Source organism: Eubalaena glacialis, chromosome 12 (genome assembly GCF_028564815.1).
Source record: "Eubalaena glacialis isolate mEubGla1 chromosome 12, mEubGla1.1.hap2.+ XY, whole genome shotgun sequence".
Lineage (NCBI taxonomy): Eukaryota > Metazoa > Chordata > Mammalia > Artiodactyla > Balaenidae > Eubalaena > Eubalaena glacialis.
In genome coordinates, this window is record NC_083727.1 from 1,799,489 (window position 1) to 1,814,003 (window position 14,515).

General features: G+C 48.2%; 1 protein-coding gene across 12 annotated transcripts in view; it reads right to left on the reverse strand.

The window, feature by feature from the left end:
* AFDN (afadin, adherens junction formation factor) overlaps nucleotides 1-14,515 on the reverse strand; it is a 131,731-nt gene that overhangs the window by 14,334 nt on the left and 102,882 nt on the right. For all 12 annotated transcript variants that reach the window (XM_061207562.1, XM_061207569.1, XM_061207559.1 and 9 more), the window contains 7 exons: nucleotides 9,174-9,239; nucleotides 8,918-8,991; nucleotides 8,425-8,543; nucleotides 6,819-7,013; nucleotides 6,131-6,222; nucleotides 5,613-5,798; nucleotides 2,816-3,772 (listed from right to left, as the gene is read on the reverse strand). In XM_061207562.1, coding sequence (XP_061063545.1) covers nucleotides 2,816-3,772; nucleotides 5,613-5,798; nucleotides 6,131-6,222; nucleotides 6,819-7,013; nucleotides 8,425-8,543; nucleotides 8,918-8,991; nucleotides 9,174-9,239 — 1,689 coding nt within the window. The remainder of the gene's footprint in view (nucleotides 1-2,815; nucleotides 3,773-5,612; nucleotides 5,799-6,130; nucleotides 6,223-6,818; nucleotides 7,014-8,424; nucleotides 8,544-8,917; nucleotides 8,992-9,173; nucleotides 9,240-14,515) is intronic.

Sequence of the window (14,515 nt, forward strand, 5' to 3'; positions counted from 1 at the left end):
ATACTGGCCTTATATCATTTAAAAGCTGACTAACAATAAATGTTGACTTAAAGTCAGTGTCAATACACCAGAGCATGAGTGTCTGGCAGATGACAGAGGTACCGTCCTCGAGCATGAGGGGCACTAAATGACCAACTCAATTTCCCCAATATGGACATAAAACACATTACAGTTACAGTAGAATGCGACCTCAAGTATTTTTTGGTAATGAACTGGTATGGCTGATAAACTAAACTAAAATCATGTGGTGTTACTGAAGAAACACAGAATAAATGTTTACTGGAAATTTCTCTTTCTCTACCAATAGACAGTTACACCCTAGACAGTTACATCTTAATTGGCAAACAATGTCAATACCAGTTGAATTAAGCTTCTAATAATGAATACTTAAAATGTATTTCTAATGTAACAAGAAAAAAATAGATTACTCACTGCAAAATTTCTCATTTGCCCATGTATTTATGAGTACGTTAAGAATACAGAGTACGAATTCTATGACTAAAACTGAGTAAAGGTCAAAAGCATAAACAAACAGTAAGTAACACTTAAAAAGTAACAGAGAAAAGCAAAGAATAACTAAATCTAAACACATTCAAAGGCATGCTTCTAGAGTCAGGGAACTACAGATCCTGATCTAGGACACCCCTGAGAACCAGATCTACTGAAAACATAAAACCACCACCACTAAAAGGAAAAAAAGGAAATCAAGACAGGAAAAAAGTACCCAAGGGAAAGAAACAAGAACATACCAAATCTAGAACAGAGATTGCTGGCATAGCAGTCTGCTGCAGGTAACAGAGAAGGAAAAAAAAAAAAGAAAGATGAAGTGTGAAAAAAAGGTTCAGTTTAGATCTGTATCCGCCACCAGCGTATCTGTGGTTCTCATGCTTCATCTGTGTTTGAAGGACAACCCAGTGAGAAAAGTAAGGAAACTACAGACCAATTTCCAGTATTCAGAAATAGAAAAATGCCCACATGGTATTAAATCCTTGAGCTTTATTATTAAGACCACAGAAACTAAAAAGAGTAAAATTTCCCTTAGCTCTCTTATTTGGAGACTAAGATATTAATCTTAAAATAAGTAATGATAAACACACAGATACTTTAAGCTATCGTAAAATATCGTAATTCATACTAAGAGGCTTTCAAATATTCAGTGTTTTAATCATTTGAAAAAACTGACAGACATTCAATAAAATTTTAGCCTTCAGAGAAAAGAATAATTATAGAAATATTGCAACGTGGTTTCTAACTTTTCCCTCAACAGTAAATATTAATGACGTCCACTTATTTACCACGAACATCAGCTTTAGATTCAGAGCTAAGGCTGCGGCAGAGGTAAGCCTTCTTGCCTCGCATTGTGGGGACAGAGCCCCAGGGCCACGGCCACAGGAGCCTCTCGGGAAGCCCACCAGCAGCGCGTCCACTAGGACCCGGGTGGAGCAGGGGTGGCGGCTGGGACGGGCACACAGCTAACCACCTACAGACGGGCCAGAGTGCTGACCAGAAGGTGGAAATAGTTCAAAGGATCCTTATGCTGAAAGTAATCAGTTCTTCATCAAACAGTTGCTCTTTCAAACAAAACAGTATTGATGGTAAACACAGTTGTTGAGAACGTTTACTACTGATGACTTGGAAAATACTAATAAAACAATGTAATGTTTACCATTTAGACCTTCACTTAAGAAACTTAAGTTTCCTCAGAGGGATTCCAGCTGAATTTTGGACCAAGTTACATATACGTCTGCTTGCGAACACGTAGCTAACAAGAAGTGTGTGTGGTGACATTCCAGGAAAATAATTCACAGAGCAAAGTGAAAAGGCATCACAGTGCCGGCTCAAAGCACTCACTGCCGAGGGTCTAGGATTGAATTTCATCCTGAGCTGTAAAGATTCAAGGGTCTGATGGGACAGGAGACCCTTGGTTGAGGTCTCCAGTACAGATGGCATCAGAGGTGGAGTTAGAAACAAAATCCAAAAGACAAAAAGGACATGCCCTTTGCTGTCTTTTCTCATAATACTGCATTATATCTGAAGAAAAAAAAAAATCACTAAAGTGCATTAACGTAAAATGGTCCCTAGCACTCGCTGCAAATTAATACCAGTAAGTGCTTCTCTGTCGACAACTCTCCTGATACACAGGGTAACAGAGAATCTCAGACGTAGCATTTTAACAAGCGACTGCGTTAAACTAATATAAATCTAAATTTTCTTCTCTGACTTGACACAAAAGGAATATGTTATTTTTATAACATGGAGAACCATGAATAAAATCCTAAGTTCTTACTCTCGTTAAGCTACCACTGAAATAGAATTGCTTAGCACTTTAATAACACTCAGAGTCTCCGTCTATCTGGGCCGTGACATCGGACTTGACCCTGCAGCTGTGAACCGCCCCTCTGCCACCCGCGGGGAGCACGGGCCATGGAGACCAGGGGCCACCCGTCCCGGCATGAAGCTTCAGGGCACAGCACGCCTGCCTCCGTGTGCCGTCGACGACGGCAGAGCGGGGCAGTGAACAGCCGGTCCGGCCCCCAGAGCCTGAGAGACGTTTACTCTGCGGCCGTTGAAAGACACGTTGCCAACCCCTGATCACGGTGATGACCGGTTATTAACGCGTCTTCCCCACCCACGCGCCAGCCAGCCGGCCGCAGCCAAGGGGCGCCCCACAGCGCAGAACCAGCGCCTCTCCAGCGCGTGTGCCCAGAGCATCGGGCCCCGGCGCCGCAGGACAGCCGCTCCGGCCACGCCCACGCCCCGCGGAGGCCGGGAGCCCGCGCCCGCGTGCCCGCCCGCCGCCCGCCCGGCCCGTTACCCGCGCTCTGCGCTCGGCCTCCAGGCGCTGCATGAGCAGCACGGTGTCCACGTCGTCGTCCTCCTCCTCCTCGTCGTCCTCGTCCTTCTGCTTGGACTCCTGCAGCCGCTTCTGGAACTGCCACTCCAGCATGAGCTTGCGCAGGCGGTCGCTCTCCTCGGCCGAGCGCTCGGCCTTGCCCTGCAGCTCCTGGATCTCGCGGCTCAGCAGGTCCACGATGTGCAGCTGCTGCTGCTTCTCCAGCTTCTCCCGCGCGTCCCGCTTCCAGGGGTCGGGGGACAGGCTGTCCCCCGAGGCCAGCTCCTCCCTGCTGACCGTGATGTACTGTAGGTCCCGGCGCTCGATGGTGCGCGGCTGCTGCTGGGGCTGCAGCTCCCGGATGACGGTGTCCGGGGCGCGGGCGGGCGCGGGCGGGGCGGCGGGCGAGGGCGGCCCCGGGGGCGGGGGCCCGGGGGGCGGGGGCCCGGGGGGCGGGGGCCCGGGGGGCGGCGCCTGCGCCCGCAGCTGGCCCAGCCTGCGCTCCTGCTCCCGCCGCCGGCGCTCGCGCTCTTCCTCCAGCCGCGCCTTTTCCTTCTCGTACCAGCGCTGCTGCTCCTCCCGCTTCTTCCGCTCGGCGGCCGCCTGGGCGCCGCTGTGGGGGGGGGCGAGGGGCGAGTCCAAGGGGACTCCGTCCCCGTCGCCGGCGCCGTAGTGCCCGGGGGGCGGCTCGGTCCGCACCGGCGTCGAGGCGGCTGGGGTCTTCCAGCGCCCAGGGCCGCTCTTGGTGAGCGTGGACGCGGGGGTGCCCGCCTTGGACGGGGGGCCCAGGTGCTCCTGGCTGGACGTGCTGGAGCCCAGCGAGGAGCCCTGGTTGAGCCACGCGTCGCCGCCGTCAGACCTGCGCTCCATCGCCGCCCTCTGCCGCTCCAGGTGGCACCCGACATCCTCCCGGAGTTCCTCCTGGGACCGCGTCACACGCTGGAAAAAGAAAACGGGAAACCGTTATGTTTCAGCCACCGTCAGAAGTCACTGAAAGTAAACAGTTCAGCTCAGGAAGAAAGGAGTGTTAGGGAAAGTGTGCGGTGAGCGTACAGGACGGGCTGAGGCTGCCCGCAGCCAGCGCTACTCCCGCGACAGCGCTTTCCCAGAGGACGTCTGTATCTGTTACAAAGCTAAAGGGGAAAAGGGAAAGCGGCGCGTCCTCTCCGCATCCATGGCCAAACAGCGAAATGCACGAAGGCTCGGGCTCTTCACGTCCGGCACCGTCCTCGTTCTGGGCCCTCACGGGCGTCTGCACCGCGGTGCCAGACACGGGGCTGACGTTGAGCAGAGGAATGTGCTTAGTCCGGTGTCGTGAAGAGCGACAAGAACTACTTCTCTGCAGTAAAATTCTAATTAGCATTCAGACTAATTATCAAATCCTAGCCACGGGATCCTTCTGCGACTTTCTGAGTCCCGCCAGCTGACCGCGGGCCCAGGAGCACGTAGATGGAGCAGGGCGCGGCGAGGAGGAACGAGCCTGTACCCCAGTCTCAGAAAGGCGGCGGGGTAATCTGCGGGACACACCCGCTGCACGTGTACGAGACAGAGTGAGTACGCCTGCCTCCGAGGCTAGTCTTGCGCGTGGAAGAGGCATGTCTGAAAGTAGCGTGATGTGACAGAAAATGATCTGCTACGATGTCCCAGCCAGTTTTTTTTCCAGCCCTAATGAGTAGAAATTGAAGACACAAATCTGGAAAATAAACTATTTCCCTTTTCTCAAAAGGCACACCAAGAACAAAAAAATGAAATATATCACTTGAAAAACCAGCAGCCTGATAGAAAAATGGAACATTTACTCCAACGTTTTCTATAGCTTTGCTGTTGTGTGCGCAGAAGCACAGCCTTCTGGCGAGTGGGCGCACGATCTACAGCCCACGTAAAAGCATGACTACACTGCCTGCTGCGTGTGCAAGGCACTTCGCGAGCATAACGCTTTGGAGTTCGTGCATCCAGACTACACGCCTGCTAACCCTCGGAATCCAGTGATAACCGAGTCATCCTTCGCTTTCCTCGAAGACTTGACTTCGCTGCTGGTGCCCACTCACGCCCCCACCCCCGATAAGTCCTGTCAAATTCTCGGTCATTTCAACATCCACGCAAGTGACCCTTCAACTCCCTGGCCCTCCTCCGGTGCTTATTACCCACGCTGTGAGGCAGAGGCAAACAGCACTCACAGGCCGTAGGCACGCAGGTCCCTGGCGCTGTCCAACCCACGTGCCTCCACCCACGGAAGGAGGTCTGCCTAAGGGCGAACAGAACACGCCAGGTGACTCGTGCCCGGGGCCTGTCAGACGGGGCTCCTCCCTGCCTCGCTCACGCTGCCCCTGCCGAGGCGACCCTCCTCGGGCCTCTTACCCTCCGGGCTCAGCTCAGAACCCAGCTCACGTAATTACGGTCTAGGTGAGCGTCCCACCCCAGCTTCAGCTTCACGGGCGGAACCACGGCCGTCTCAGCTTTCCCGGGGCTTGGAACAGCCGCCGATGCGCGCCGAGTGCCGGGGACGCCTCCTGCTTCCCCCCCGCTCACTCCAGGATCAGTGAGCCTCGCCTACAGACCCTAGTTAAGCCTTCAGTAAGAGAGCAGAGAACCGGCCTTTCACGCTCAGTATTCTCTCCTATGCCCGCTTTTCCTCAGGTGACCCCAAAACCCATGAGAGAAACAGGAACAGGAGCAGTGCTGCTCTACAGAACATGTCACCTGTGCCTCGGAAACCCCTCCGTTCTCCCGCGAGCTGGTCCCCTTGAGGGCCCAGGGCGTGCCGGGAGCCCCCCCTCACCTGGACTGCAGTACTGGAGTGGCTGCTGTCCGTGTGCACGTGGGGCTTCTCCTCGTAACGGGGCCACTGGTCCTGAGGCGGAGCCGTGCGGTCCTGGGACTTGGAAGCCGGGAAGGTGAAGTACTCCCTGGTGTAGGTCTGCGTCGGGATGGGGTAGGCCTCGGGTCGGGGCGGAGGGGTCAGCTCCTGCAGATGGGGAGAGGGAAGGAAGCTGAGCTTTCCGCAGTCTGTACCACAGACTGACCTAATTTCCAATGACCTCTTTTAAAGTAGGATCCGCGTATTTTAAAAACGGTGTTAAAAATTTAAAGTGTTCGATCCTGTACTGAGAATAATTAAAAAACATTTTATTTTGCCCCGACTTACTAATTTAAAGCTCATTTACCCATTATATTAAAAATTCAAAACCCAAACACTCAGGAACCGGAAACAGTGAGAACATTTTCCTAGATAACTCAGGGCCCCTGGGGGAACCCAAGGGTCTACTGTCGGAGCATCTGTGTGCTCATATCTCAGACCTCAGCGCAGAGGTTTCCAGTGGAGACGGACGTTATCTTGGCCGCTGTCCCAGAGGCATAGGCGCCTTTCCCGCCGGGACTAGGGGGCTCCTCTGTTGGTGGAAAACAGGAAAGAAAGCTAATATTAAACAAACAAGCCCGACATAACATCGCGAGAGCTCTTTACGGGCAGTAACCTTGCGCCAGGCACGTTCACGCCGCCAGCGAGGTGTCGAGCACAGACACAGAAACAAGCGCGTGGAGGTGAGGGCTCACCTCGCCCACTCCCGCCTCTTGAATCATCAAGAGCCCGGAGCCACGAAGCTGTATGTGCGAACCTGGTATCTGGGGCATGTCTCCTACCGCTGCTGCTTCCTGCTGACAACCCTTTAACGCCATAAAGACCGTCTGCTGCCCCGCGGGGCATCCACCAACCTGCGTTCTTCCTCATCAGTGTACCTGCCCAGAGCATCCAGGAATCAAAGTTCCCGGGCTAGTTTTTATTTCCTGTTAGAACCTTAGCTGTAGCATCTTTCATGAAAAACACATCCCAGTTAGCTAATCTACGCAGGTAATAATGTTCTTTTAATGCGCAGCAAACCCGGGGCACCCTCCTCCCTCTGGCTGTGAGCAGGCACGTGCCGGGGGGTGGGCAGGCGGACGGGGGGTGCGTGCCTCGACGGGAGAAGGGCCGCGAGGCTCCTCTTACTTGCGACGTTGGGGCTGGAGCGGTGGTCAGCCCTGTTCTTCATCAGCCTGTCGTCGCCGGGCAATTTCTTTGGTTCACTGTATTCTGCCCAAGGCATCTGAGGGCTCTCCGGGGACCCGTTTTGAGCTGAATTATTATAGAGCTCAAAACCTTCACTCTTTGGTCGGGGTTTACCTGATCCACGACGATCTGAAACTGAAATCAAAACACCTTCAAGATCTGTTCCTTTGTTCAAGATCTTATCTTAAACACCGTTTAGTTTTAAAGGAAAGGTGAATCTACAAATATTTAAAATTCCAGAAGTAAGAATCTGTTTTTACCAGAAGAAATGAGGTGACTTTTATATAAAAGTAAAATCTTTCTAAAGAATCTCTAGGAAGTTTTCAAAGAAAGCAACATTTAAGGGTCACTGATGAGAAAAACTACTCTTTCAAAGCTCATTTTCTCACAAGCTTACCTGCTTTAGGTAACAGGATTACTGTTAAAGTGACTTCTTTGGCTGCAACATAAATACACTTCCCTCACTTTTTAAAATGTGCATTAATTCTTTTCATCACTCAGGGCTGTTGTCCTCATCGCAAACCGCTGTCACTGCCGTGATTACTCACTCGTTACTTTTTAGCTTTCCTGTCCTCTCACTCCACGGCCCTGACCTATTATTTATTCCAACAGTTTCCCTCGTTGGTCCTAAACTCATCATCTAGTTTGCTTCTTTCAAATGACTATAAACTAAGACATTAGACAACCAATATGTTAAGTATCATGTCATGAAAAAAGCAAAAACACAGTGCCGTGTGAAGGCCTTGTGTTTGTCTGGTCCAGGCTCTCAGTGCTTCGGCTGCAGTCACTATTAGGCACCGGCTCTGGGGATGCACACAGCCAGCCAAGGACATGCAAAGTATGTGGTGATTTAACAGACAATGGGAATCATAATGGTTTTCCCCTGGTTTCTCAACTAATTCTTTACAAAGCCCCACATTTATATTGATTTTATTCTGAGGTTTTTGATGTACCTACAAAACCATGGTTCCCACCAACAAATTATTTATTCAAAAACTGAGCTTTTTAGTTAAAGTGAACTCTCTACATAACAATCATGCCCTATCTCAGAGCATGCAAGACTGAAACAACTATTCATACACACGCGTGTACACATTCCTTCGGGAGAGAATTCTACTCGTTCTTTGAAGGCTTTACATCCCGTGTTTGTTTGTCTGTCAAAGATGAAAAGTCATTCCTCCACTTACTACCGACCAAGTGCCCTGAGTGCTGGCATGTGGAACGTGTGGGGTCCCCTGCAGTCACCAGGCGTGTGCACGTCGTCAGTGGCTCTTGCGGGGGGGGGGGCCCTAATAAACTACCACCACCGTAGCGCGACTGGCCCCAGCAGCCCATGATCTAGTAATCCCGGGCACCGCGCTCAGCCTCGCGTCCTTCTTTAAAGCCGGGGTAATAGTGACAACAGGGCCTATTCCACAGGGCCTGTGAGTATTAGAAGAGGCCACGACCGGGAAAAGCCTGGCACACGGCGGCTGATCGGTAAGCATGAGCTACGACTGGCAGCAGTCAATGGAGGCGGCAGCACCCCCCGCCCCCCAGTCCTTACTTCTCTGCATCATGGGGGACGGCTGATTGAGCAGGGTAGCGAGACCGTGATAAATGGCTCCTTGCTTTGCTACTTCCAGCGTCACCACGGAGCTTGTCCTTGTCATCAGTTCTGCTGCCCTGGGAAGAGAGCATCACAGCTGTAAGAGAAGTGATTCAGGCACCTGTCCTGTCACCACGGCAGCCTGTGGTCAGAGCGAGGCCAGCACGCCCGCCGGCCTCACCCGCCAGCCTGAGTCAAGTTCTGACAGACTCCCTCCCTCTGATTATCAATAAGAACAGTAGATGATTTCCAGAAATTTCAGCTAGTGCTAAGAGTCAAAGAAACGTATTCAGACTAAAATACATAATTTTCATGTACACCAAGACTTCTACACTTAGAGAGGAAGGGCATAGTTTTTAGCATGGTTTTTCGTCTTCCAATTCCAAAATTTAATATGAAACATCCCTAAAAAGTGCACTTCTGAAGCTTTAAACAAATAAATAAACGATACCTTTCTTGCGAGAGTCCTACCAGACTGCGTCCGTCCACACTGAGGAGCTGGTCACCTGCAGCCAGCCGCCCGTCCTGAACACACCCGGACGGCATGCGGACGGGAGGGGGGGGACGGCAGGGGGAGAGGGGAGAGGAAGCCAACGTAAGTACGCTCAGACTTGGGTTTTCCACACGCTAAAGCATCCGCAACGTGACACGTGGTTTGTTAAACACACGGCGTGCTGAGAGCTGGCCGCTCTAAGAGTCATACCCACCACATCAGCAGCACCTCCTTTTACAACAGACTTGACGTAGATTCCAAGTTTGTCTTGACCAGCACCCTAAACAAAAACAAGGTGGAAAACACCGCACTGAAAATACACAGTAAGAAACGTAAAAATAAAACATGCATATAGATGACTGTAAGAAAAGTCTTAGCTCTTGTTTTTACATGAAAATTAGAATTGCAAAAACTATATTAATAGAATTAACACTCCAGTAAATATAAAGAAACTAACAGGAAATGCACCTACTTTGTCTTTCCAAATTAAGAAAAACTACTCCTGAAAAATCAGTCAATTACCGGTCAGCTGGTGAGGCGACCACGACCGACCTGCAGTCCTGAAGGCAGAGATAAGTCCTGACAACACAGGTGTGCGTGGGCCACGCTCGCAGCAAGCCCTACGACTCACCTGAATACGAAAGCAGCTCACCAGAGGGTTTCTGCATTCCAAAACTTACCCACCTCCCCTTACACCCTTATTCTTTCCACACATATAGTTTAAAATCTAAAACAAGAAAAACCTTCTTGTGGCAAACAAGAAGAGGGACTTGGGTAGAGACAATTATGCAGAAAATACCCTACACTGCCGCAATTAAAGGGTCACGCACTGTAACCCTAAGGAAGTCCTGAAGCTACAAGCACCGGCCCACGCAGCACCCGCGCGCACGCGAGCTTCATTGCACGTTACATCACGGACGGGCAAGGAACCTCTGTGAGGCGGATGTAAGAAACAGATACAATTGCCTTACAGAATCGCCCGTGTTCTATTTGGATGTTACAACTACAACGTAACATCAAAATTTTAGATAATTTATGAGGGCCACCAAAGGAAGCATTCATACGTATGAAACGTCATTTGGATGTCACTACCAATATTCTACAACTGAGAACATATTTCTCGGCTCGAACCTCAGTACTTATGAAATACTGTATCACAAAAGCAAAAATATAAGGTATCACAGAAAGGTATAAAGACAGTTCAACAAATGACTTAATTGACACCAATTTTCTACAACACTCTGGAACTCCCAAACTTCCACTTGAAAACGCATTTTTCCCTTTAGTTACCAGAACAGGTTTAAAGAGGACAGTCGACCCACCAGCACTGCTAGTCATCGCCCTGCTCCCGCCTCAGGGAAAACCCGGCAGAGGTGCCGTTTTGTGAGCCTAGAAGCACCTACCGCTGACCTCCTTCTGAAGACCATACACACTGCCTCAGCGCAACAGCTCCACTCCAGGTTTCCTGGGGTAACATTCCCTGGGAGCTGAGTTTATAAAAGCTCTACACAAGGTAAGTAAAATCCGAATTCTCCTCAGCAGCTCCTGACCCTCTGGCTGAGGTTTCCCGACTGTTCCCCTCAAGACCCCTCTCCGTCTCTGTCTGTCTGTCTATCTGTACGTCGACATCCACCCACCCTGCCTCATTACACGTCTCCTGCCCGGTCCAGACACCCAACCACACGCCCCGAGGACTCAGTTGGCCCTTCTGCCTCACGTACAAAATTACTGGGATACTGCGGAAATACTGTACTTTTTTGGGTACATTTGAAATTTCACACACACACGTGTGTGTGTACATATATGTATATATAATCACTCAATAAACGGGAACTTTCTGAATTTTAGCCCATCACTTAGCAAAAAAGCAATAAATACAGCTTTCACCTGACGTCCCTTATGCCAGTATGGTTTCCTGGAACCTGAGGACTCAGATGCTCCGGGGGACACTACTTCTAGGGCAGCCCCACTGCCCCATTTGTTAAAGTGGGTACTCCTCCTATATTACCTAATTAAATGACTCCTTCAAATAATATTCTATACTTTGATGTAATCTGTGATTAATTACCTAGTTGGGCTGTTTGAATAACCACTGCGTTCATTCCGCAAATGGTCGCTGACTGCCTGTACCGCCCTAAGCTCTCTGTGTACGTGAATGAACAAGACAGACACCTCCCCACGTCCCCGCCCCCAAAGGAGCTTATATTCTAGAGGAGTTTTCTTTGCGGTTGTCAAATAATATTTCTGACCGGGGTACTGAAAATCCCTCTTTATCTTTTTCTGCAAACGCTGCGTGATCATTTCCTTGTAACTAGGCCAGATTTTTTTGGAAAGGTTCTAAAAGCATAGTTACTTTTTTCTTCTGCTCTCTATTTGACTGATGTGAAAGCAATGCTTCTAAACAAACTTCAGAATCCCAGTTTTTAGTGTGAATGGACACACTACATTTTCACAAGCATTATTTTTGGGGAATGCAATACTGTCCTTGTAATTTAGATAATAAAAATTGTACTTTTAATAAGATAGTCAATCACCACTACCTTTGACAAAAGAAATCTCTAGCAGTAATACCCGTAAGACAGTATTTTTAGTAACTGATGTAAACAAAATACCAAATACATATTTGGATATTTTAAAACAATAAATCAAGCCCTCCTCCCCATTTCTGGTATGAAGGATTATTATTAATAAAGAAAAAAAATCTCATTTATTTAGACAAACCGTGATAAGAAAACTTTAATCTTTTTAAAGTCACAAAATAGAATGTATAAGAAAACCATGAAAATACTGTTCTGCTTCCTCCTGATAAACCAAGAACTCGCAAACACGCTTTTCGCTGCATATCCGTCAGGGCCTCTGTTAGTCACAGCTTTCCCTCCAGGAAGATGCCCTGGCTGCACATCCACGATAAACTGTAGCTTCACTACATTATTACTTCCTGTCTTCAACCTCTTCATTTAGACCAGTAATCACACACCTGAGGGTAACTACCGAGCTCCAGGATTTCACAACCGCTCTGTATTTTAGACAACTAATACACAGGCTTAAATTCAGCAGACTCCATATGAGCTGCGAGTAGCACTGAAATAACCCAAAATCCTAATGTTTTTAAATAGATAATTTATTACGCATTATATGCAATATGAAATTTAATAAATCTAAGTTTAAGTATTCAAGTAACCGATCCTGTAATAGATATTTGATAGCATCATTTAAAAAAATTTTTTATTGAAGTCACATCTTTAAACAAGCATTAGTTTACATTATAAATTTCAGAAAAATTCTGGCAAAATGAGGAAACTCTCCTTATGACTGACCCGCTGGCCCCCTATATCCAACCTGCCTTAGAAAATTCCCCTTCCGGAAGCGCATGCCTCCAACAAAGCTCTCCTGACCCAAGAGGTCACCAGCTATCTGTCAGTGAGCAGAAGCCTCCTGCACAGGGCGCCCAAGTTCAAGTTCAAGCACACCACGCCCACCCGATTGCCCTGCACATCCCCCCTCCCACCCCGTTGCCAGGTCCTTGCTTTTACTTATGCTGTTCTCACCACACAAAACGACTTTCTGCTGCAATGGCTCTGCCAAAATCCTTTTATCATTGGATCCCTAGGCCCACCTGCCAGCCCACTCACCTTGCCAAGGCCAGGCAGGATGTGACCTCTTGCTCGCTCATGTTCCCATGGGCTTTCCTGTGTGCCCTCAGAGGGTTACAGGCGGCTCCTCCCCCAGCTCCCTGCCAGGGCCGCTTCCCAAATCCCTGCCAACTTTGGTTGGCATTTGAATCTTCCAAATGTGGTCTCGACCTCGCACTATTTACCTAGTGAATACGCCTTACTTAACAGAGCACCCTGCCTGCACGTCTGTCAGCGTGTCCCTTTCTGCAGGCTGCCTGTCTGTATGGGGAGGCCCTTCCCCCTTTCCAGGCTGGATCCCTCCCATCTCTCCTTATTTGAATCTTACCTGTACTTCGTGGGTAGCTCACGGCTATAAACTGGCCATAAAAATCTGTAAATGCAACTGCTGTACAGATAAATTACAGTTCCACTGGTAACTATTTTAGAAAAACAAAATCAAAGATGAATATACCACCTGGAGATGAAAGAACTCTAAGGAATTTCTAACACTCTCTCTCTCTCTCCTTCTCTCTATAAAATCGACATGGATAGTTACTTTCCACCCCGAAGACCGCAATCTTTGAGCGACGCTGAGGCGATCCAAGGCCTCAATCTGGCCAGAGCAGCCCTGGCTGGAACGGCCCCCGTGACTGGGGAGCTGGGGAGCTGGGGAGCTGTGTGGGTCCCTGCCCGCTACCATCTGCACTGGGAGCAGGTCAGCTTGCGGGAAAGACGTAATCGTTCCTTAACATTGCAGAGCTCTCTGCCACCCACCCCATTTCATCTGAATAAAAGTAAAAACGCTATAGACTACGATAAAAAAATGAATAAAACAAAATTTATTAATTCCAGAAATATTAAACCACTTATGTCTTATTTCTACACAATAATGCACACACTAGCCCAGTAAGACTGAACTTTAAAAAAACTTACTAAACAAATTCTATTAAGTTCCTCTTTTATTTACATACGCACAAAGTTAAAATTCATTTTATGGTAATTCTACTTTTCTAATTAAGAAATGAAAACGGAGTCCACAAGTCATCCCTTTTTGCCGCTACGTATCAAGGCAGCACATCTGTCATTAGAAGAATGTAAAGACGAGCTGCCTAAGCACTGACCAAAAGCCCACGAGACGAACATACGCAGAGAGCTTTCCAGATGCTCGCTCGTGAAGGTACGTTAGGCGTGTCGGGCGCGGCAGCCACGAGGCCCAGGGGCTGCTGAGCGCTGGGATGCGGCTCGTCCAAACCGAAACGTGTAGTTCAGTGCAAAGTGCACCCAACGTCAAAGACTGAGTATGCAAAAGAAGAATCTAAACTATCTCACTAACGACTTATATGACTACACGAAATCATAACTGCATAACAGAAGGCACACTATTAAAGTTAATTTCAGTTTCTTTTATTTTTGTAAATGTAGCTAATAGAAAATTCTGAATTACCTACACGGCCCACGTATTCTATTTCTATTGGACAGCACTGCTCTAAAACTATAAGCTTTTCATAGTATATCTATGTTATTAGTAACCAAAGATACTAGCAATAATCTATAACTAGGCAGATAACTGGGTAAAAACAAGATCTAACTGCAACACAATATATATGCTAACATTATACACCCTGATTTCCAACCATGAGAAGAGAACCACAGTATAATAAGTAAATATATAAAGAGTAAAGTATTTTAAGAATTACTTGCCTAAAGTTGTCTAAACCGGCATTTGAAAAGATATTATTGCATTTTTGGTCCATGTTATTTGTAAAATTAAAATGAACAGAATAAGCATAACCATTTGGAATTATCCATTCCTCACCTGACAAATCAAATTCCTTTTTAAAAATTGTCTTCTGGAAAGCAGTTATATGTTCCAAAGGCATCAGGAATTATGAATTTCACTAGATACAACTTTGGAATTAAATATTAAAAGTACATTTTTAAA